General features: G+C 39.4%; 1 protein-coding gene across 18 annotated transcripts in view; it reads left to right on the top strand.

Moving 5' to 3' along the window:
• Nucleotides 1-23,989, top strand: part of dlg5a (discs, large homolog 5a (Drosophila)) — a 178,592-nt gene that overhangs the window by 115,369 nt on the left and 39,234 nt on the right. For 11 of the 18 annotated variants that reach the window (XM_078530825.1, XM_078530826.1, XM_078530824.1 and 8 more), the window contains exons 9-17: nt 1,909-2,139; nt 5,891-6,090; nt 8,390-8,515; nt 14,642-14,774; nt 15,988-16,115; nt 16,263-16,438; nt 17,575-17,678; nt 18,415-18,507; nt 22,860-23,888. In XM_078530825.1, the coding sequence (XP_078386951.1) occupies nt 1,909-2,139; nt 5,891-6,090; nt 8,390-8,515; nt 14,642-14,774; nt 15,988-16,115; nt 16,263-16,438; nt 17,575-17,678; nt 18,415-18,507; nt 22,860-23,888 (2,220 nt within the window). The remainder of the gene's footprint in view (nt 1-1,908; nt 2,140-5,890; nt 6,091-8,389; nt 8,516-14,641; nt 14,775-15,987; nt 16,116-16,262; nt 16,439-17,574; nt 17,679-18,414; nt 18,508-22,859; nt 23,889-23,989) is intronic. The other 7 variants (XM_078530818.1, XM_078530832.1, XM_078530831.1 and 4 more) reach the window with 2 other exon arrangements.

Raw genomic sequence — 23,989 nt, 5'->3', positions numbered from 1 at the left:
TTTAAGACACAGTGGGATTTGAGGTAATCTCTTTACCATACATTGAACTAGATCTTGCTGGAGTGGGAATCCCTTGGCACAGTCGATTCGACATTTTTCTGCACTCCTCAGCTCAAATTTGTTGTTGACTTGCTGGAAGTGTGAGCTGATAACATTGTGGTGAGGGCAATGTGCCATCTGCACCTCAATAAATGGCAGGCCAGCAGTGTAACTCCTTAACCAGTGGAATTTACGAATTGGGGAAGTAACAGAGGAATGACAGAGAAGAAGGATGAATTAGAATCAGATCAGATACAGAAAGAAAAATAAAGAGACAGAAAGAGAAATTGGATTGTGAGAGAGAGAGGAAGGAACAAAGGAAAAGTAGGAAAACATTTTAAAATTTGACATTTTAAAAATCTCTAACAACAATTGACGATGTGTAGGAGTAAGATTGAATGTTTTAAATTGTTCCTTTTCTGGGCCAGAGAGGTTGAATGGTTGCATAAAAAATTATCATGTTAATAAAGGAACTTAATGCTATTTAAATTCCAGCCTTAAATTTCTGTGACAGGTTTAATGGACAATTAATGTGCAAACTCAACAAGTTCTTCAAATAACAGGGAGGCCAAGGGCAAATGCTTTTTGTGCAAAGCAAATAATGGAGTGGCATAAATCGATCAGCAAGTTCAGGAGATTGACAACTCATGGTGTACCTCTTAATCCATGAACTCTGTGTCCGATTTGCTTATTAATAATTGCACACAACGTTAACACATCATTGTTTTTCCAGCAAGGTCCATCCCAATGAGCTGGAGCTATGGAATAGATTTCATTCCAGTTTTATTTTATTTTTTGGTGGCAGTAGATATTGTGGCAAACCAGAGTGGATGGTAGACACGCATGGCTACATTTCATCATGCAAGCTATAGTGATGGGTTTTATTTCACTGGAGGTTACAAAGGAGTATGTTATTTTGTAACTACTTTAGGCCACGATGGCTGGATAGGTTTGCAGTGTATTGCCCTATTCGGTATAAAGCCATCAAGTGGCTTGAATAAGTTCCACCTCAAAATAATGAAATTAACTGTTCATTTGATATACTTCTATATTCAAACCACTTCATGGCAGTACATTGAATATTGAAATGTAGCGCTGCTCGGTCAGAAAATTGGGCACTAGAATAATTGCAAGAATCACATGTTGATCAAAGGATTAAAGTAGTGTGTTTTGAAGTAAAACGAGATGGCACAATGATAAGTCCTCTGAACACCCTGCAGCAGTAAAAAATGGAAACATGATCACAAACTTCCCTGTTTCTGGGGTTAGCTGTTGTGATGTTTACAGAGTCAAGGCAAGGGCCAGAAATTCCCCTCAATGACCATGGAAAGGGCCAGTCATTGTTCATTCACCAGCAGTTTAACTAACAGCACATAAGCTGAGAGCACATTACTCACCTGGCCACTCAACCAGGATTAGTACACTCAAGAGGAGGATGTGAAACTGAAGGTGATTATTTGTTGATAAAATGGAAAGAGAAAAGAAATCCGAAAGCAAAACAAGGTCATTAGGATAAAAGGAGAGAAACAGAAGAAAAACAAGTCGGTATTTCACAAAGCTACCAGAGTAGTTGAACATTTTAATGACCTAGTGTCTTTAAATGTTTGCTGGCGTTAGATGTTTAACTCTTTCAATAATACATTTTGACCCATGTTTCTCTTGAGAAGGGGGAGAAAATTTAATGTGAAGTATTCTCCCCTTTACATAAATGACTAAATCCAACTAAAACGGTCATAGATCTTTTGCAGAGTGCATCTTCTGAAAATACAACTGTATTTGGGATCAAGATGGGAGCAACATGCAAGATAGTGTTTTTACTGTGTTGGATGAAAATAGTGATGTGATTTGTGTGTTGCGACTAAATTTCAGGAGCTTCATTCTGCGTTGGTAGAACGAGATCATGCTATCTGTGAAAGGAATGAACTGCTGGAGAAATACTGCCATGAAGTGAAGGACAAAGCAGAAGCTCAAAAGGAGCTTGATCAGGCTTGTAAGGATATTGAGACTGTGAAAGAAGAGAGAGATGTTGCTAGGAAGGAAAGAACAGAAGCTATCATCCAGAGAGATCAGTTGCTGCGGGAGTACTACCAGGCCCGACAGGTGAATTTTGCCCTTGTATGGAGTTGTTTCATTCATTGGTATCTATTATACCTTTTAATCCTGTGAGTACCCCATTGCATTTTTGCACACATCGTAAAAACTAGATTGTTTCAAATGTTAACTTTTTGAAGGAGAATTTCAACTCTGACAAATCATTAAATAGACATAAAATATTGCTGGTTTCTTAGAATTGGAATTTGCCTTTCAAGAAAATGAAAATTCTGAAGTAGAACTAGAATATTGGCAATCACCACTGTCTTTTTCATTTTACCTCATTCTGCCAAGAGCATCAGCGAACTGCTTACTGTCAAGTGCTTGGGGAAAGGGACCAGCTAATGGTGCTGCAGACATGCTGCTCAGTTTAGTAACTACCATTGGATATAAAAATCATTAAAAATTGTTGTCCTCCTTGGGCAATGCACTATCACTAATACCTACCTGGTGAAAGTAAGCCATAGTAGTTCATATGTTCCCAGTATGATTGGAAACATTCAGTCTCTCGCAATGGTTTAAAATTAATTTTCTAACAAATGGATATACATAGCAACTGAATTGAATCCACAGTCATTATCCACAGTTTACTGATGGATGTTGTGGGTTCCAAGTCCATCCCAGGAGCTTAAGTTCAAGATCTAGGTTGCCATTCAAGTACAGTACTGAGGGAGATATACCCCCAAAAACAGGTTATCTGGCCATTCTCACATTGCTGTTTGTGTGACCTTCTTCTGTGAAAATTGGCTGTTGTGTTTCCTACAACAGTAGCTATGCTTCAAAAATGCTTCAGTGTCTGTGAAGCGTTTTAAGATGTACTGAGGTTAAGAAAGGCACTAAGTAAATGCAAGTCCTTCTTTGCAACAAAGAAATCAAATACAGTAGGAACCCATGACAGACACCTCGGAACCAAAGAGCCCCCAAAGTTCTGAAATAGTCTTGGTTTGGAGGCGTTTGCTTCAGAAATTTTACGGCAGATGAGAAACTCAAAGCTTCTAATATTTGCTGTACAGTATTTCAATGTAGAAATAGTGTACAAGAGGAAAATTTCAAATCTTCCACTAATACTTATGCGACAAAAATTTACTGTAGAAACTTACAATAGTGGAATTTATACACAAAAGAAGGCTCTGAACTTGAGCGTTGGCATGCATTGTCACTGCTTGAGAAAGATGACATTTGTGGGTGTGGGTTCATTTTGCTGTTGCAATTATTTCAATGCAATACTCCTCTACTATAGAACAACATCTCTTCCTGAAGTCCCCTTCCTTGGCGTCACTGTTGGCTTCATCCTGAACACCAGCAGCATTATCTTCATTAGCTGATGTCCCTGGTCATTTTTGGACAATAGGCACTTGCTGAGGTCACCTTCTTCTAGCTCATGGATCCTGACAATTGTTTCGATAGGTGGACGTTAGTGACCTTGAAGGCTCAGTTTCCCTCTTAATGATGCCAGCCTGAATATTGGTCCTTGACTATTTCCAAGAATTGCTGATTATGACTTGAGCAATTTTGTCCTTCATATGGTGACATTGAGTTTTACCAGAAGATTGGCATCCTATGCAAGAGTGATTATAGCAGCTGATTATAGTAGAGATTATATCTCCTCTTGACCGTCTCCAGAACACCCTCCAGGAATGATGTTATATTAAGGGAAGAAGAAGGTACTTCCGATATTCCTGCTATGAAGGAATTCATCTGCATGGTGTGCAGGACAAACACCCCATGTGAAGATGGCCTTGGCTGGAACTCACTGCTTTATTAAATAATGCCTCTTATGAGAGAAGTTCAGGATTCAGCTATTCTGGAAACATGCAATCATTAGACTGGATTTTGCAGGAAATCTAGAAATCTTTGATGTTCAGTGCTGAGCAATTTCCAGTCATTATTAACAGCTAATGTGTCCAGCTTGTCTTGCAACATGGAAGAATTATAAGATGCTAGTTGTTGTGCTTGCATCTGGATGTGACTGATTCTGTGCATGCAGTGTTTTGATGGGTAACTCTTTCTGCAATAGGTTCATACTATTACAGCCAAAGAATCCTTTGGTGATAGCCTTTCTTTTAATGGACATCCATTAGATAATAGCTTCTCCAGGAGAGCAGGAAACTTGTACCGCAGCCCTTTTTCTATTTATCCTGGGCTTCCTCTGAATTCAGCACCTCTGTTCAATGTTGTTTTGAGTTCCTGAGTTTTTCTGCTGAAAGATGGGTCAATTAAGGAACATGGTCTTTTTCTCTGATGCGTGCACTACAGGAAAAGTGCCATTCCTAGCTTTACCTTTTGAAAAATGTACACAGCTTTCTGATGACCAGTACATCGTTCAAGACAGTTTTACTGTGGCCATCCTCTATTTTCCTATCATCCCATTCCTAGTCTGGCATGGTGGCCACTTTGAAACCAAAATAAGATATACCACCTTCTGCCGTTGATCATACATAAACCTGTTCATCTGCCTAAAAGAGCATTACTTTTATTTTTCTATTATTCTTGTCATATGTGAGGGGAGTAAACAAGGGCGATGAAGGTGTGGAACACGTATTGACAGCCTGTTGTCCTGGCTTCACAGAGGAAGGTGGGTATCAGCCATCGTCCAGTAAGGACCATAGGCATCCCTGTTCCTTAGAGAGAGAGAGAGAGAGAGAGAAATTGTTTATATATAGCTTGAGGGACACCACTCCACAATCACAGGGCAAGGCGAGGAGGCAGGCCTCCATGAACTACTATTTAGAGGAATCCTGCTGTGTATCTGTGGCATCTTCTATTTTTATTCCAGATTTCTGCATTTGCAGCCTTTTTAAAAAAAATATCTTGCTCATTGTCTCCCAATGTTCAAGTGACAACAGTATGAAAAAATTCCTTTACCTTAAAGACAAAAGTAAATACTTGGAGTTACAGTATTCCGTTATTTTAAATTGCATTGTTCTCTTATAAGAAATGAGCAGTTTTTATGAGTGTTCAGTAAGCATGAGTTCATCAAATGCTGTTTGCATTCACTTTAAAAGTTGTTTAGGTCAATCAATAATCACTTGCAATGGTAAAAGAACAATAAATACTTTAAGTGATCACGAACTACTAATTGTGTGATCACAATGATCATACAATTAGGTACTTAAGGTGGCAATCTTGATATGACAGTTGTGGGTGTGCTTATTTTGCCTGACCAGTGTTACAGTTCTTCCTAAACTCAGCTAAACTAAAACAAACCCAATTGAAATTATTTTTCCTTATTTTGTTTCATTTGATATTTCTGGGTCTTGTGTGCATATTAGAGCAGTTTTTCTGCAAAAAACGTTAATTGGGCATAAAGACCTTTGGGAGGTCCTGAAGATGTGAAAGGCACACTACAAATGTCAGTTTTAGTTCCGTTTCCTGGATAAATATCACATAGGTTTGTGCAAAACTAACATTTGGAAAGTTTCTTATTGTACTTTTGAAAGTGATGTAACTTAACAATCATTTTCATAATAAAGGCATTGGTAGCAATCATCAGAATTAACATTAGTGAGCAAAGAGTGACTGAGTAAAAATATCTTGCCCTTATCAAAATTGAATGCTTTTCACAATAGATTTCCTTTTTAATTTTTAAAAATATGTGAACATCTGGCATATCCTCAGATCTGGCACTGAATAACTATTTTCTATTTTTGACCAATTGTACAAATGCAGTCTATTTATAAGTTATTTGTTTCTATATTGGTTCACAATAATAGAATTTTAGATCACTGTTAAAATTTTCAAAGCAGCACAAATTGTTTAGTGTTTGAATTTACAGAAGCAAGATTCAGCTACATTGGATATGGAAAGGGCCAGTAAGGAAATCGAGATGCTCCGGAAGCAGTGTGAGGCAATGTCCCAGGAACTGAAGGAAGGCATACAGGAGGCAGAAGTAGCTAAACGTAGGCGAGACTGGGCATTCCAAGAACGAGATAAGATAGTTGCCGAAAGAGAAAGCATACGGTGAGTGCATCTGTGAACCATTTGCATTTCTAAATTAATTACCAGTTTATGCCTCTCCTCTAATAGTTCACGATTTCCTTTTTTCTACTGAGAAGGCAGCAACACATCCCGAATATAGGCCGTCGTGCTAGCCAGTCATCAAAGTCACCAGATGTTCCGGTCTCTGGATAATCTGAGACCGAGTGTAAAACCCAAGGTCAGGGTCAGGACCCCATGGAAGCCACGCATGATGACTCTGTGGGAATTGCCCTGGATGTTTGAACTTGCGACCGGCAATTCCCCAGCTTCCTGCGATCCTCTGAAAATGTCTCCCACTGAGCTAGAGTCGAAGACTTTGGACAGTTCCAACGTCCTTACCTGGATAGTTACACAGGAAATGTTAGACAGAAAAATCCTCATCTAACTCCTGGATAGCTCTGCAACTGACCCCTCCAATCACTCTCACTGACCCCCTCTACCACCCCCCTTCCCCCCCACCGATTATCCCACCTTGAACCTCCCAACCCAAGCCGACTACCCTGCTGACCCGACCTGATGACCCCTCTCAACCCAACCACCCCTTGACTCACCTACACATTCACCCACCCTACCCAGCTGCCACCCTACCACCTTATCCATCAGCTACCATACCCACCTACCACCCTAGCACTGTACTACCCTACCTACCTATCACCTCACCCATCTGCCACCTTATCCACTTGCCTCACCCACCCTACCCACTTACCTCACACCCTACTACCCTACCAATTCATTCATTCATCCATCCACTCAATCATTCATTAACATTCACACTGAGCAATTTCCTTACGGCCGCTAGTGCCGAGAAAAGGGAGCATGGCTTCTGCACTGATTCTCTTTGCTGCTCTCTGTGTGGATTCCTGTGCTGAGAGAGTTCTTCTGCGTCGTGGATTGGAAGCCTGGCCTTTTTAAACGTGTCCAGGTAAGTGAGCAGTTTTTTGGTCTGATCAGCGTTGGCCGCAGCGGTTCTGATGCTGATCAGAAGATTTGGGCCATCATATTATAATAGAGTTTTGGTAATGATTTCTGGCAGATATTTTAATATGGAGGATGAGGGAAGGGTATGACAGCAAAGTCCACTTCGCACCTGGGGTTGCCACCAAGGCAATCTTTTTACCAACTCAGCCACACTCTTGAAACTGTTGGCTGTTTTAGCAATAGAGTGACTTTTTTTTAAAATGAAATTGTTGAAGTTTTCGACATGAAGTCTTTAAAAAGACCCATCTTCTGTCAATTGAAGCTGTCGGTTTCCATCAATTTCAGAATCCTATCCTTATCTAATATTCACATACTGGGGTTACTGGGTAGGGTGCTGGTGTCTGAACACTAATTTAATTTTTCCTCCCCTGGCCCTACTCTATTGAGACTAATCTTAGTGTCGGTACCCCAGCTTCCACCAGCTATTATCACAGATTAAGAATTAAAATTAAGATCTTTTGGTCTGTATGTCTCAGTTATTCACATTGTTAGGAGGGGCGAAGCTTCTTACTTGTATTTTTTTGTTTGTTAGGTGAGATAAATTTGTTAGATGAGATAAATCTTGCTGCAAAACATTTTTGTTTGGCCCCTGAAACATTGACATGGATATAGTGAACTAAATAACAGATTTGTAACTTGATCTGTATCATGAAAGCAATTCAGCCTTTTGGCCATGATTTCACATGACATTGTAGCCATTATGTACTAATATTTTTCTCGCTCTTTCTCTCCTCCTTTATTCTTTTGTCACTCGCTTCTCACTCCCCATCCCACTTCCCGTCCAACTCTGTTCCTCCTTATACTCTGTTTCCTCTCTCTCATTTTTCTCTCTCCACTTATCCCCTCATAATCTTTGCTTCCTCTCTCTCTGCTTATTCCTCTCAATCAATCACACACTCTCTCATTCTCACACTTAGGTACCTTACATAATTTGATGTTGCTGATTGCCATGTACAATCATCCAACTTGTACTGTCTTCAATGGACTTCCATGGCGAAGCTGCTTCACAACAGTGTCCACAATCCTGCTGCATTTTAATTACATCATTACCACCTCAAAGTGTTACAATAATATTTTCCCCGGTATATGAAGAATGGGTTATGTTAAAGTGATGTACAGGTTGAAAAATTGCCTTGGGCATCAGTTTGTAAAAAATAAAGGTGTCGTTATCATGGTTTGCCATGTCATTCAGTTTTCAATCCTGCTCTCACCTAAGTGTTGTCTGTGACCTGTGTTGTGACAAAGTTTGTATTCTGTAAGTTTTTGTTTAACTCATCCAGAATATTTAACATTTTTTGTGTAGAACTTTATGTGATAACTTACGGCGGGAAAGGGACAGAGCCGTGAGTGACCTGGCTGAAGCTCTTCGGGATTTAGATGATATGATGAAACAGAAGAATGATGCTATACGTGAACTGAAGGAACTGAAGTAAGTAGTGATGTCTTCACCTTTAAATCAGGTTTAATTGATGCCAGTCTGTTCTATTGATGCAGAACAGGGCAGCACTTAATCTCAAGTTTCATCTGTTGGTTGAAGAGAAGGCAGAGGATGGCGGGACAAATGTTCTAAACCTTGCCTAATATACGTCTTTGGTTTTCAATTAACTTCTTAAAATTTTTTGCCTAATGCTAGAGAATCGGCTGTAAAGTGTCCCAAACTATGTCTGAATAATTTTTCAGTTTGGCACCCTAAGACTGGGAAATGTGCAGATTTGTGTTTCTACAATAATACTAAATTTGCTGATGGATCCATTACCTAAATCAACATAAAAGGTCTCTAGCTGTAAGACTTGACAGCTCTCCAGGTTAGCCCTGCAGCTGGCTGTAATTGATTGATGGAGTGTGTCTCTTTTAAGGGGTTAACAAAAAGCAATGCGAGTTTAGCTTTAAATAATTATTGGAACCGGGCTAAACATTGGAAGTACACCACAGCCCTCAAAAAGGGAAATATTACATTTTAAATTACCAATTGAAAGAATAGATGCAGAATATATTCAGGAATAGTTAACTAAAGCTTCTGCTGCATAATTGCTAATAAGTTCATATGATGATACTGCATAGGAGACCATTTGACCCGTCATACCTGTGCTGCCTCTTTGGCAAAATTATTCAATTAATCCCACTCCCTGCTCTTCCCCATATCCAGTTTTTTTTTTATGTTACTGTTGCACCTGCTTCCACCACCCTTTCAGGCAGTGCACTCCTTTAACTTACCACAAAGGGATTTGAGGATTCACAAGATCTGGGTTGTTGGTTCAAAGCCATAACAAAAAGTTTTAAAGAGATTCACTCAAAGACACTGGCTAAATTTAAGCCTTGAAATTGTTTTCTGGAGTCAAATGATCACAGTGGTTTACTGAATACTGCCTGGGGAGAGGGCGATGAAATTAGTATGATGATGTGGTACAATGGTAAAATGTACCTAATCTAGAAGGTTTTAATATTATTAAATGATTAGTTTGAAGGCTATAGAGCCCCATTCATCCTCCATTTGCTCAGTAAAGCAGATAAGCTTTGGTGATGTTAGCAAGGCGATCTTTCCAGGTCCGTCAGGAAAGAGTGAAATTCAGGAGATGGTCTTCGACAAATATTCAACATTAAAAATACACCCAATATCCAATTTGTAGCAGTTAAAAATTGACACTTGTTCTTAAACCTTTGAGGGAAATAAAATATATTTCTTTATAACTCGGGGAAATAAAATGTATTTCTTTACAACTTAAGTAAATGTCACTCATGTATTTGCTTTAGTCGATTAAAGAGATTACATATGAATAAAGCATCTCTCTCAGAAATAGTTCAATTTCTGGTTTTAAAAAAAATCCTGAAATTTAGTGTCGCTAGAGTAAATTTCATATTCTGCATGCTATGTTTTTGGCAATAGCAAAATTTTATATGAATCAGTTATTGTGTACCAAAATAAAACATTGTGTGGTAAAGCATTATTCAGCTTTCAACGTGTTGCAGATTATACTGTTCTATTAGGATTAAGCAGGGATTTATTTGAAATAAGCCTTTTTTAACTTAGTTGCCTAAAAGCTGAAGTAACAGCTACATCCTGCTGGATATAAAAGATCAGTATTTTAAGCCTTCACATTGTTTCCTTGTAATTCTGCAGAACTCAAAGGAGGATTAAGACTTCAGTTACACTCATTGTCATTTATTTGCATGCTTGGTATTTCATAATATTGCTGGTTTAGTGTTCAATATAAATTTCTTGATGGTGACCTAAAAATAAATTGAGTTTAATTTAAGGAGCTATTGTATTTACAAGCCTGAAAACATTTCTTTAAAATAACAACTGTAATTTAGGTCTGCAGGCTTTTGTTTCACATCCTCCTGCCTACACATCTTGTAATTTTCCTTCATAAGAAAAGTGCACCCTCTAAAGGATTCACTGATAACCCAGCAATCTGTGGAGCAGTCATAAACCTGCATCAGTCAATGGTTAGGATATACAGCACAGAAACATGCAATTCGGCCCAATCAGTCCATGCCGGTGTTTATGCTCCATTCAAGCCTCCCCTCTTTTCGGATTTAAATCTACCATCTCGACCATCCATTTCATTTTCACTCATTATGTTTGTCTAGCATTGCCTTAAATGCATCTATACACTTTGCTTCAACCTGTGGTAGCGAGTTCCAAATTATTACTACTCTTTGAGTAAAGAAGTTTCTTCTGAATTCCCTGTTGAATTTCTTGGTCTTATCAATCTTATATCGATAGCCTCTGGTTATGTCCTTCACCACAAGAGGAAACATTCTCTCTCTAACCACTCTCTCATAATTTTAGAGACCTCTATTAGATCACCCCTCAGCCTTTTGTAAAAAGAAAAGGAACCCAGCCTATCAATCCTTTCTTGATGTGTGTATCCACACCTTTCTGATATCATCCTTGTAAATTTTCTCTATATCTTTTTTTATATCACCATATCAATATGGTGACCAGAACTGCACACATTACTATAAATGTAGCCTTTCAAGGTTCGAGACAGGCTTAGTGTAACTTCCTTATTTTCCAAATCTGTCCCTCCAGCTTTAAAGTCATGGGCTTGGTTTGCTGTTTTTGCAGTCATGCTAACCTGTGGTGCCACTTTCAGTGATTGGTCTATTTATACTCCGAGATCTCTCTGTTTCTCTAGTGCACCTGGACTTGCACCTACCAAGTAATGTGACCTCCCTCTTCTCCCTACCAAAATGTACTACCTGTGTTGAACTTTTTTTGCCAATTATTCACCCATTTTGCAAGTATATTAATGTTGTCCCATAATTTGTTACAGTCCTCCTCAGTATTAATTATGTTCCCAACCCCACCCCACCCAAAAGGTTGTCATCCACAAATTTAGAAATTGTATTTTTGATTCAAAGTCCAGATTGTTCATGTAAATTGTGAACAGGAGGAGGACTTCCACATCTGCCACTTTCCGATTCACTTCCAGGAAGAATGTGGTGAGTTATAAACAAGCGGAGATGAAATTCTGTTTTTGAATGTGAAAGGTCTTAAACAATCTAATAAAATTGGAAAAATAACCATAGATGCCCTCTCTTCTCAGTGGAAAGATTCAAATATGAATTAGACTGAAAAGAATACATAAATACACCAGACAGTATTTAAAATTTAACAATGGTTCAGCCAACCCATCAAATCGATTGTTTACCTTGCATGCTTAAAAAAAAGCCATACAAACAACTCCATTCTCAGTAAGCAAATTGTTAATTTATTAATTTCAGTTTATTCATAGTTAACACTTTGAAAGCTCACATCGGATTTGACACTTTCTCACTAAGGGCTCAATTCCTTGCATGTTTTAGTGTTACTAGTAATCTGACTATCTTGTTGGATTATTTTCTGCATTTATTCTACAATAGTTGGTGGAATGTTGGGTAGTGTTATGGACAGAAGGGGGATTAATTTAAATAGCGCTAATTTCTCGTCTCTCCACCAGCATAAACAGAAAGTTTTGATTTGTTTACCTCTTTATAAGTGGTGGTGTATTTCCCAAACTCTCGGTTTTTGTGTGATCCAATTTTCTATTAATAATCCCACAGCAAACTCGAGAGAGGATTAATTCAAAGGGTTAGTTTGCTTGCACACACTCAAAATGTGAAAGGAGGGCCACAACTTTGCCTTCAAACTCCGATAGTAAAGAGAGGAATAGAGAAAAGGCTTTACAGTACAGAGACCACAGAGACAGTAAATATTGGTTCACATGAGTTCCAGAGTCCAGAATCAAAGCCCAATGAGGTATTCTTTCACAGAGGTCAGCAGGTTGAAAACTGATGCTGGATAATTCGCTTTTCCAGTGGTGTTGACTTCACATGATAAGATAGGAATGCAGAGATGAATCAGTCTTATAGGTGATGGTAATGAAGTTCCAGGAGAAGCAATGTAGATGGCAGCCAGGTATTCCACCTGGGCAGAGTTCCTTGCCTATGAGAGTGCAAATCAGATGGTTAACAGCAGACTGAGATATGCAGTTCAGCAAGGCAATGTTACTTGCTCCACAAGCCAGAGGCCCATGTCACATGACTCCCACCTCTGCACCAGGTCTTTGACAAAAGGTGTGTAACCATCATTTGGATTCCAAAGACTGAGCCATCTCTCAGCCATTAGAAATTCAAAGGAAGGTTGCGGGGCTTTTGTCTTAGCAGGCGATACATCTCCTTCAGGCCAGTCTGGCTTATTAAATGCAGACGAACTTTATAAAGCTCTCTTTGAAGTTGGGCTGTAGATTCCACTGGTGGCTATCAATGACTCTTCAGAGATAACGAGGTGCGCGTTTTCCTGAAACTGCCAAGTAGCTTCTTTTGTTGGGAGGATCGCAGACAGACATAGCTACAGCCATTTTAAAGGTCTTTGTTCAGTTTTAAAATTTTAGAAATGGAAATGAGCTTATTTATATATATTTTATAAAAATATACAGTGTGAGGTCTTAGCCCCTCACAGTACATATCAAAGAGAAAGGCACCTACTGATTTTCTTTCATTCACTCTGGATGTGAGCACTGCAGGATTTTGACCCAGCAATGATGAAGGAACAGCAATATATTTCCAAGTTAAGATGGTGTGTGACTTGGATTGGAACTTGCATGTGGTAGTGTTCCCATGCATCTGATACCCTTGTTCTTCTAGGCAGCAGAGGTCTTGTGTTTGGAAGGTGCTGCCATAGGAGCCTTGGCAAGTTGCTGCAGTATATCATGTAGATGGTACACACCAGAGCCACAGTGCACTGGTGGTGGAGAGAGTAAAAGTTAAGGGGTGCTGATCAATCGGGCTCTTTTGACCTGAATGGTGTCGAACTTCTTGAGCATATTGGAGCTGGACTCATCCAGGCAAGTGGAGAGTATTCCATTACACTCCTGATTTGTGTCTTGTAGATGATGGAAAATCTTTGGAGAGTTGAAAGATGAGTTATTTGCCACAAAATATCCAGCCTCTGGCCTGCTTTTGTAGACACAGTATTTATGTAGCTGGTCCAGTTACATTTCTAGTCAATTTCTGCTGCTGAATTAGTAATTCCAAGCACATGTATCCAAATACATGTTTGGAGTTTCACTTGCTGACATCTGATTGGGTGGTTAAATTTTCAGCAATAAAAGCTGGCAAGATTTAAATCATAAAAGATTTAAATCATTATACATTAAAAGGTGATAACCAAAGTTGTATTTTTTGATTTTAAAGTTTAAAATGAATACTCACCATCTGCATTATGCTGCAGGTCTTGCATTGATGTATAGTGATCCTTTGTATCAATCCAACCAAAAACCTCAATGAAGAAAGGATTCTATTTTAGATTTGGATTATGATTTACATGGACTAAACAATTCTGAATTTAGTGCTCAATTCTTACATCGCTGGGAGCTCCAAGATCAGTATGCAGGATTGAGAGGGATACCAACCCATATTACTGTGGATCTCATTATTTAGCACTGGAAGAGACCGTTAAGTGACAGTTTTCCACTGCTGAGATTTAGTGGAAAATTTAAATTTAACTCACCTGGCAGGTTCAGGTTGAGGTGCCTGCTTTGCACTCCACCTATTGACTTTAATAGAAAGTGAAATCAGAGGGGCTGTAAAACAGGCTTCTTGCAAAATCCACACCTGTTCCCACCAGATGGGTTAGGTTAAAGTTATCCCCTTAGTATTTTGGTTCTTATTCGGATTGCTAACAAGGAAATATCACTTGCTTTATTTTGTGTTCTCCTATTTGAGGAGAGTACTTGATATTGCGGGACTTGGTCCTTCTCTCCATGTAATTTCCACATTTCCAGGTTAATTTTTTTGTACTGTTGTGGCAAGCCCCAACTTAGGTAAATTTCATTTGGCATCAAAAATTTCAGTTATTTTACATACTTTATAATTTCAAATGAAGAAAGCTGCAAATCAGGCAGGCTCAACAAACCTGCAACACAAAACAGAAACCAATTAACAATTTTAGACAATACTTGGAACCAGGGTGACCACTATTTAAATAATGAGGTGATCTCAATTGCCTGTTAAATATTTGGAACCTGTTATTATGTTGTATTTTCTCATTTTTCTTCCCTTGTTTAAGGGAGAAGATGGAAAACCAGCTGGAGAAGGAGGCCCGGATTCGTCAGCTTATGGCTCATAATTCCCATGATTCTGCTATCGACACAGATTCCCTTGAATGGGAGACTGAAGTAGTTGAATTTGCAAAGGACAGGGTATGTTTATAAACTTCAATAGTTAGTGCTGTAATGATTTTGCTCTCATTGCTAGCCACAACAAAAATAATCAGTCCAAGAACTGGAATAGATGCAGTATAAACAGAGTAAAACTGCTTTAACAACATATCTGAGAGAAGTGTCCTTATTGTTTCTGTGGATTTTTTTCTCTGCGGCAGTTTTCAATATGGCCTTTGGGTGAGATTTATAAATTGTACTAAATTATGATTAATTGTGTGCTGTGGACTGAACTTTTAGGAGCTGAGTTTGGATTGTTCAGTCCCTTTTCAGCAATTGGAAGGCATAACTCTCATACCTTCATTTTGGGTTGAATGTGAATATAGTTCTGAGAAATGAAAGTATAATTTGTAACAAGTGATTTATAACTACATGATAAATTAGAATTAATTATTTCTGTATTTTGAATACCTTTACATGTAACTACAGAACACCCCTCGCCACTTCCTTATCTGCCTCACAATTGACACTTTCCCATGTACCTCCTACCAACTAACCTCAGTCCCAAGCTTGGGGGAAGAACTGTTCATCTCCACAGCTATTTCACTAACACACTAGCTCTCCAACACTCTCTGTTCTGGCTCTCCAGCTGCCATGGCTCCACTACCTCTGTTTATGCATTCAACGGCTCCCTTAATTCTGCCTTTGATGCCTTACCCAACTCCTCACCGCCTCCCAACACAGACACCATCTCCCATCCCTGCTGCTCTTAGCCAACTTGCTGTGTCATGTTATTAAGGTGCAACGTCACCTGAAACACAGCTAACAAGTGCAAGACTATTTCCAGGAGCCCTGGGCCTTTACTTTCATGCAGTACATCAAAGTCATGTCCATTGAACTGCTTAGGAGCTTTTAAATATTTTCTCAACATCTTACTGTTAACATAGCATTACTTTTCCTGTTCATTCTCAGGTAACATTTAAATTGTAACCAGCATTTATCAATGAGCAGAGCTCTGTGCATGGCAGCAAACAAATATGTGCAAGGCTCCATGGCACCATGACATGGGAGCTGGCAGTGTCCCTTGGGTCTGCCGTCACTATCTGTAGACATGCACGCTATACAACAAATTTGTGAAGGAAATATTCTGCCTGCCCTGATGAATGTTTTTGTATTGAGGAATCTGCTGTTGCTTATCTTACAGTTGTAAACTCAAAAACCTGTAGAATAAACCTGTTTATTTTTTCTGATGTAGGATGACATGGATTTGAAGGCTTTAGGTTTTGACGTAGCTGGAGGGGTTGATGAACCTTATCTACCTGGAGACTCTGGGATATTTGTTATTAAGGTAGATAAAGGGAGTATTGCAGATGGAAGGTTAAGGTATGACGAGCTAATTTCTCATTTCCTGTGACTATAAGATCTCATTTTGAATGAAAATTATTTTTTTCTAAAAACAGAGTTCTTTCAAATGATGCAAAAGTTGTCTTTCATGGCTTTGTTTGCTGCATATTTTTATTTCTATCTTAGGGTGAATGATTGCTTGCTCAGGATAAATGATGTAGACCTTACCAATAAGGACAGAAAGCATGTCATTAAAGCCGTACTAAATGGCGGAGGGGTCATTAATATGATAGTTCGAAGGAGAAAATCCCTGGGAGGTAGAGCTATTACTCCAGTTCATATCAACCTTGTGGGCCACAAAGGTAATTTAAATTTTGGTGTCTGTGTCTAAAGCAGCTTCTAACTCCAAAAAAACTCCAATTCACATCAGTTGCTAATTAACTGCTGATCCAAATGACTGAGCATTATGTGTCTTTTAAGAATGTATTTGGAATAAATGCAAATAAAATTTACGACAAGTTGAATTACTTGAACTGAATGTGTTTCGTTCACAGGCATAATGTATCTCCACTGTTGTGCAATGCCCAGTGGGTTACGCATGTTATTTGCATTGGTAATGTAGATACATATTTGCACCCCTGACCTTGGGATATGTTGAATAGGCTGGATTTAGTAATAAGGAAAACCAAAAAATGGTATGTTCATTTACAGCTGCAATTCTATTAGAAGAGAAATGCACATGGTTAATCTGAGGGTGAACTTCTGCATTGAGGATGGATCTTACAAGTGGGACCTAAGGCCTTCAACCCACTAGTTGGTTGTACAGTGGCACATTTAATTTGCATGTCTCAGTATATGGATCCTTTCCTTTGAAGGAATCAGCTATATTGAAAGTGAATTATGTTCCCATATTGAAAAGTAAATCATTTTAAACATATAGTAACAATCAGTTGTTGAGTTCTATACAATTCATAATTGAAGTACATTCTTCTAACAGGCAAAACCTTGTAGGTGAAACTACTTTGATATTAATATGAAGCAGAAGTGTCAAAATTATGGACTCTAATACTTTTTAACACCTTGAGCCCTGACAATCTGGTCCTAGAACCTTTAGTAACTCTGTTCTTTTTACACTACTATTTTTTACCTGCAACTTTGTCCTGTTTGAAGATTTTGAGCCTGGAAAGTTGAGAAGGGCTGTTTTAGTGCTATTGTCTCATTGTTAGAGAAATATTAAATCAATATGCTTAGATCTTTAGATCTACAACTTGAGATCTTTGAAAATTAATGGGAACGTTGAGTTATATTTTATGAGGCCCATGAATCACCATAGCATCTGCCTAATGGCCTATGAAGACAAAGAAAGCTTGGAGACCTCTGATGTATGGGAGAAATTAACTGTATTTGATGCTTTTTAAAGTACAAAGGCTTTTTTTGATGTTTGAATTTAGGGTGAATAGCTAATACTCTGTTAATTGTGCATTTCTGTCTTTTGCAGACATTGGAATCAGCTTGGAGACTGGAGTATATGTAGCTACTGTTGCTCCTAGCAGCTCTGCTGCAAGAGAAGGATCCTTAACAGTGGGAGACAGACTCATTACAGTTAGTAATCTGAATTTACGACTGTGCCTAAAGTATATGCAGTTTTTCCCTCTGGCGAAACAGTTTGTTGGAGCTGCAACATGCTGTGCCATGGAAGCAATAGGACACAGATTCAGTTCCCTCATGTCACTAAGTTTCCAATCTCAGGTATACTACTGTGGGAGGTAGCAAGTGAAGGTCAGTCATCCCTCTAAATTAGGGTAAGGGACATAGGAGATATAGGCTAATGCATATAGCAACAGGTAATCATCAACATGTGCATAACATGAAAGGTCTGCATTGGAAGAAACTGAAAAGGATTTGAGCGATCATTTCTTATACTCAAAACATTTGGTCAGTGTGGGATAATTATTAAGAAGCCAATGTACAGATCAGTGGTAGACCCACACGGTAGTGAGACCAGTTTTAGAGTACAGTGTCCTAGGATATAGCTGTTTTAGAAAGGGCATTGGCAAAAAGCACTCAGGATAATTCTGTGCCTTAGAGGATTAAAATGTGGAGAAAGACTTAAACAACTAACATATTTTCATTGGAGAAAAAGCTAAGGGGAGACATAATACAGATATGGATGGTGTGGAAGTAAGCAGGTTAATTATCATAGATTCCAGAATGCATAACTTAATTCTCATTATTTATCAGCTAGTGTAACCACTACGATTTTGTAAACTGAAGGTGGACTCTTGCAGTTGATATTAATGTACCTTGTGCTTTATTAATTAGTATTTTTCTTTCACAGATAAATGGTATTGCACTAGAAAACAAGTCACTGACAGAATGTGAAGCTTTGTTGCGAAATTGCAGGGATTCTGTCAGTCTTTCACTGATGAAGGTATGGTTCACATGACATGATTTTATTATTTTTGTTTTATTATTTTGTGAGTAATATGTCGAACAGGTCCAAAATGTACTTTGCTATCTTTAAAAGTTCCACCTTTAAATTACTTTTGTTGCTCTGTTCATGTTATATTTGTATAGCATGCCTCTGCAGAACAAATATCAACCCAGTTCAGATATAGCTAAAATAATTATGTATTAATTCTTTAAATTTCAAATACTTTTAAGAATGCCTAGCTCACACCTATAATCCCATGAAAAACCTCCCTTTCCAGATGAGTGAGGACGTGGCAGACCTCAGCCAGGTCCTTGTGGTAGTTACAGGTGAACAGTGTGCAACCTTTGACAGCCATTACAGTATAGATTCGTCAGGGTAGTGTCCTAGGCCCAACCATCTTCAGCTGCTTCATCAATGACCTTCGTTCCAACATAAGGTCAGAAGTGGGATGTTCGCTGATGATTGCACAATGTTCAGCACCATTTATGATTCCTCAGATACTGAAGTAGTCCATGTCCAAATGCAGCAAGACCTGGACAATATCAGGCTTGGGTTGACAAGTGGCAAGTAACATTCATGCCTCACAAGTGCCGGGCTATGGCCATCTCCAACAAGAGAGAATCTAACCATCACCCCTTGGCATTCAATGGCACTACAATCACTGAATCTCCTACTATCAACATCCTGGGGGTTACCATTGACCAGGAACTCAACTGGACTAGCCATATAAATAGTGTGGCTACAGGAGCAGTTCAGAGGCTAGGAATCATGCAACAAGTAACTCACCACCTAACTCCCCAAAGCCTGTCCACCATCTCCAAGGCGTGTGATGGAATACTTTCTACTTGCCTCGATGAGTGCGCTCATCAGGAGTGTGATGGAATACTTTCTACTTGCCTCGATGAGTGCAGCTCCAACAACACTCGAAACTTGACACCATCCAGACCAAGGCAGTCTGCTTGATTGGCACTCCACCCACAAACATTCACTCCCTCCACCACCGATGTACAGTGGCAGCAGTGTGTACCATCTACAAGATGCACTGCAGGAACTCACCAAGGCTCCGCAGACAGAACCTTCCAAACCCACGGCCACTATCACCAAGAAGGACAAGGGCAGCAGACACATGGGAACATCACCTAGAAGCTCCTCTCCAAGCCACTCACCATCCTGACTTTGAAATATATCACGTTCCTTCACTGTCACTGGGCCAAAACCTTGGAACTCCCTTCCTGACAACAATGTGGATGTACCTACAGCACATGGACTGCAGCGATTCAAGAAGGCAGTTCACGACCACCTCAAGTGAGTTTAGGGATGGGCAATAAATGCTGGCCTAGCCAGCGATGCCCACGTTCTGTGAGTGAATATTTAAAAAAATAGTTCTACAGAGAGAGTGAGCTCAGAGAAAAATGAAAATAGAAGCACCCATTTAGCCCATTTATAAGTAGGTGTAGAAAGACTTGGTGTGGAACACCTAATTCTATCACAGTACACCTCAGTGTTGGTTCTAATTAACTCACTAGTTGGTAACTAACTCACTAACCATTGTGGGAGCGAACACTCACCCCTGCTTCCTTTTTGGAAACAGGTCATAGGATTCTGGTGGCTAGATCACTAGATTACATGTTCAGCTTAATATTTTTTAAGGGTAAGCAACAGAGCAACCAAGCCTCTTTGTCACTGGTTAGATCACCTTTGCGGATGGACCACACACTCAGAGATCATTTAATACAGAAACCGTTTAATACATTTTCAGCAGTTAGGGGCATCCAGCGATGTTTGTCTTTCTGGGCAATCAAGAGCCCTTAAATTTCTGCTGAAAATTGAGCACATTTAGCTATTTAACTACTGTTTACTCATCCACTAGACATTATGCTAGAGGGAAGCTATCCAAATGTGAATTTGGGAGGGGCTACTATGTAGGAGTGATAACAAAGAATCATAGGTGTGTTAAAGGTTAATCCATGCTTAATAGGCATTTTGTTCCAGTTTATGGGAAATGAAAGCTGGTAGATGGTGGAGTTCTCAAACACTGATAAGAATTACTACACCGGGTGAACTATAGCACGTGACTAAAGCTTTGGCAGATCAATCCTGACAGCTGGTGTTACAGCAGCTTTGCAGGAGTCTCCCCATCCTAAATCTACCATATTTGAATATGCTCCCAGATGTGTGGAAAATGTAGATCATCAATGCAAGATATATTGCCTGCCTTAAAAGGTTGTCTTTGTTCTTTGAATGTGTCCTGCACACATCACAATATGGCAAATTATATTGGAAGCACAGTGCTGCTGGGTCCCTTGCTGTTTGTGATATATATAAACGATTTAGACTTGAATGTAGGAGGGTTGATCAGTAAGTTTGTCGATGACACGAAAATTGGTAGGGTGGTAAATGGTGAGGAGGATAGCCTTAGATTACAGGAGGACATAGACGGGCTGGCCAGATGGGCTGATCAGTGTTAAATGGAATTTAATCTGGATAAGTGTGAGGTGATGCACTTGGGCAGGACAAACAAGGCACGGGAATACGCGATGAATGGTAGGACCCTGGGAAGTACCGAAGATCAGAGGGACCTTGGTGTGCATGTCCATCAGCCCCTTAAGGTAGAGGACAGGTAGATAAGGTGGTTAAGAAGGCACATGGGATACTTGCCTTTATTAGCCGAGGCATAGAATACAAGAGCAAGGAGGTTATGCTGGAACTGTATAAAATGCTGGTTAGGCCACAGCTAGATTATAGCGTGCGGTTCTGGAATCCGCATTATAGGAAGGATGTGATTGCACTAGAGAGAGTGCAGAGGAGATTTACCTGGATGTTGCCTGGGCTGGAGAGTTTTAGTTATGAGGAGAGATTGGATAGACTGGGGTTATTTTCCTTGGAGCAGAGGAGATTGAGGTGGGGGGACATGATTGAGGTGTATAAAATTATGAGGGAGATAGATAGGGTAGATTGGAAGGAACTTTGCCCCTTGGTGGCGAGATCAATAACCAGGGGACATAGATTTAAGGTAAGGGGCAGGAGGTTTAGAGGGGATGTGAGGAAGAATTTTTTCACCCAGAGGGTGGTGGGAATCTGGAACTCTGCCTGAAAGGGTGGTAAAGGCAGAAACCCTCATAACATTTAAGAAGTATCTGGATGTGCACTTGCGATGCCATGGCATACAAGGCTATGGGGCTAGTGCTGGAAAATGGGATTAGAATAGTTAGGTACTTGTTTGACCGGCGCAGACTCGATGGGCTGAAGGGCCTTTTTCTGTGCTGTAGACGCTATGACTCTACGTGCCATCATGCTATATTGGATGGTTATATAGACCGATTGCAGAGAATTACGTTAAATTGTTCATAACTCATCAAAACCAAATATTTCAAGAAAGTAATTGTAATTCTGATAACTGCCTTATTGTAACTTAGTTGAAATTTGTGGAATTTGAATTTTGTACTTGAAAAACATTGTTTAAAAGTACCACCCCCACTGCTCATCCCGCCCACTCTATGGCAGGCTTATCACCTTTATTGAACAAATAACAATAAATGTTTTGAATCGTCATAGAAATCAATTACAAAAGCTCTAATTATAATGTAGTACAACAGTTATTTTGGAGAGACTGAGCTTTTCAGTAAAATTTGCAGATCGCTAAAGTGCGATTACCTTAATCCTCTGTACTTAGTTTTAATACTTCTGCAGGGTAAACCTTTTGTTCTTCTGGTTCGGAGTATGTGCATACATTTTACACTTGTATTTGGATATGAGCTTTCAAACTGCTTTGGAGAGGTATTACAAACCTAACAATAGATAGTTATCGTCTTAAGTTTAGAGCTCTTATAAAACCTTTCAATGACGTTTCCTTCAAAGCAAACGTTTTTGTTGTATCTAGCCATGATGGTAAGCTGCTAAAAATTACTGCTTGGTTATTTTTTTCCAGCTTATGTATCTCCTTTTATTTAAGCTTAGAAACACCAGTGATATTGTCCACCATTTATTGTGGACAAATGGTGTTAACACCAATAGCAGTGCAGGCTGTACCAAACATTCAGAAATAATAAACATTTCAATCCTGATTAAACTACAATCTTTTACCTTGACAGATACATTACCATTTGGTAGACCTTCTCTCCATAGCAATGCTTTGTATCAATGTTTTGTAAGTTTCATGTAGATAAGAATACATACTGTTTTGAAATTTAAATATTCTGACACATTTACTTTTTAATCTAATTACATATGATGTAGTCTCCTTAATTGTTGAGACAATATTTTGGCACACAAGCTATTCAAAACAGGTCCTAGTTGAGTAGTATTGTGGATTACTGAAAATGTGTACTTATTTTTCCCCGTCTTTGAAGGTGGTTCCTCAGAGTTCCTCTTGGAGTGGACAGAATATACTTGAAACACTAAAGGAGTCTGAGAAATCTGGTAACTGTAGGGTTCATGAGTCAGAAGTACAGGTTCCTAATACTCGAAACTTGAAACATAACAGTTCAACACAGACTGATATTTTCAGTACAGACTCAAGCATACTTGACAGCAAAAATGATAGAGCTGATCATGAAGATGGCACTTATTGTGAACACAAACAATTTTCAAGCTGTCCCTTGCAGCCTAATACACATAGGACAGCTGAACATACTCGCCACAATTATTCAGACCACAAAACTGGTCCTTTCAGCCCTGAGATATTTTCTGATCGAGGTTATGGGATTGCGGAACACAATAAAAGACGCTTCACCTTTGACCCAACAGTTACGGATTGTGTGGTGGTAGAGACTGATGTGGAAAAAGGGCATAATTCTAAACACAGTGGTGGCACATGGCCAAAAACAATGGTGGATGTTTCACCTTCTGAACCTGGGAAACTCTCCATATTCAAACTGCCAAAACAAAGGAAGCCCATCTTTGATCCTGATACCTTCAAAAGGCCACAAACTCCTCCAAAGATGGATTACCTCTCTCCAACACAAAAGCAGATACATTCTTCACAGTCCTCAAAGGGTGAATCTGGTTCAACACCTCCCACACCTCCTAAGAGGAGCGATTCATTCAAATTTAAACACAAGCAACAAACTAGCTCTGCTTCAGACTCTACAATAACTACTGGGTCACCTCCGACCAGCCCCACAGGGCCTCAATCCCCTGTTCCCCTTGGAGTAAAACAGGAGACAACGCATGAAACTCATGATAGAAAGGCTGGCCACTATCAACCTACTCAGTACTTAGAGGGAAGTACTTTAATGCCTCCAAGGACTTCTGAGGAGGCAGAAGGTAATCAGAGAGTTGAGGAGGTAGAGCCTGTGAACCGACGTCGACCAAAATCTGCTCCTGCTTTGAGACCGAGCAAACTTGCTCCCTTGATCATCACTGGACTGTCCCCTCAGGTACGTAATGGCATTTGATCTGTAAATGACAAATTTCTATTTTTTTTTTAAGACCATCATGAATGGTAGTAATTTTGTAGACATGGAGGAGGTTAAAAATG

The sequence above is a fragment of the Cetorhinus maximus genome, chromosome 27 (assembly GCF_964194155.1).
Source record: "Cetorhinus maximus chromosome 27, sCetMax3.hap1.1, whole genome shotgun sequence".
NCBI lineage: Eukaryota > Metazoa > Chordata > Chondrichthyes > Lamniformes > Cetorhinidae > Cetorhinus > Cetorhinus maximus.
Note: the sequence above shows the minus strand (reverse complement) of the source record. Positions and strands in the feature narration are given on the sequence as shown.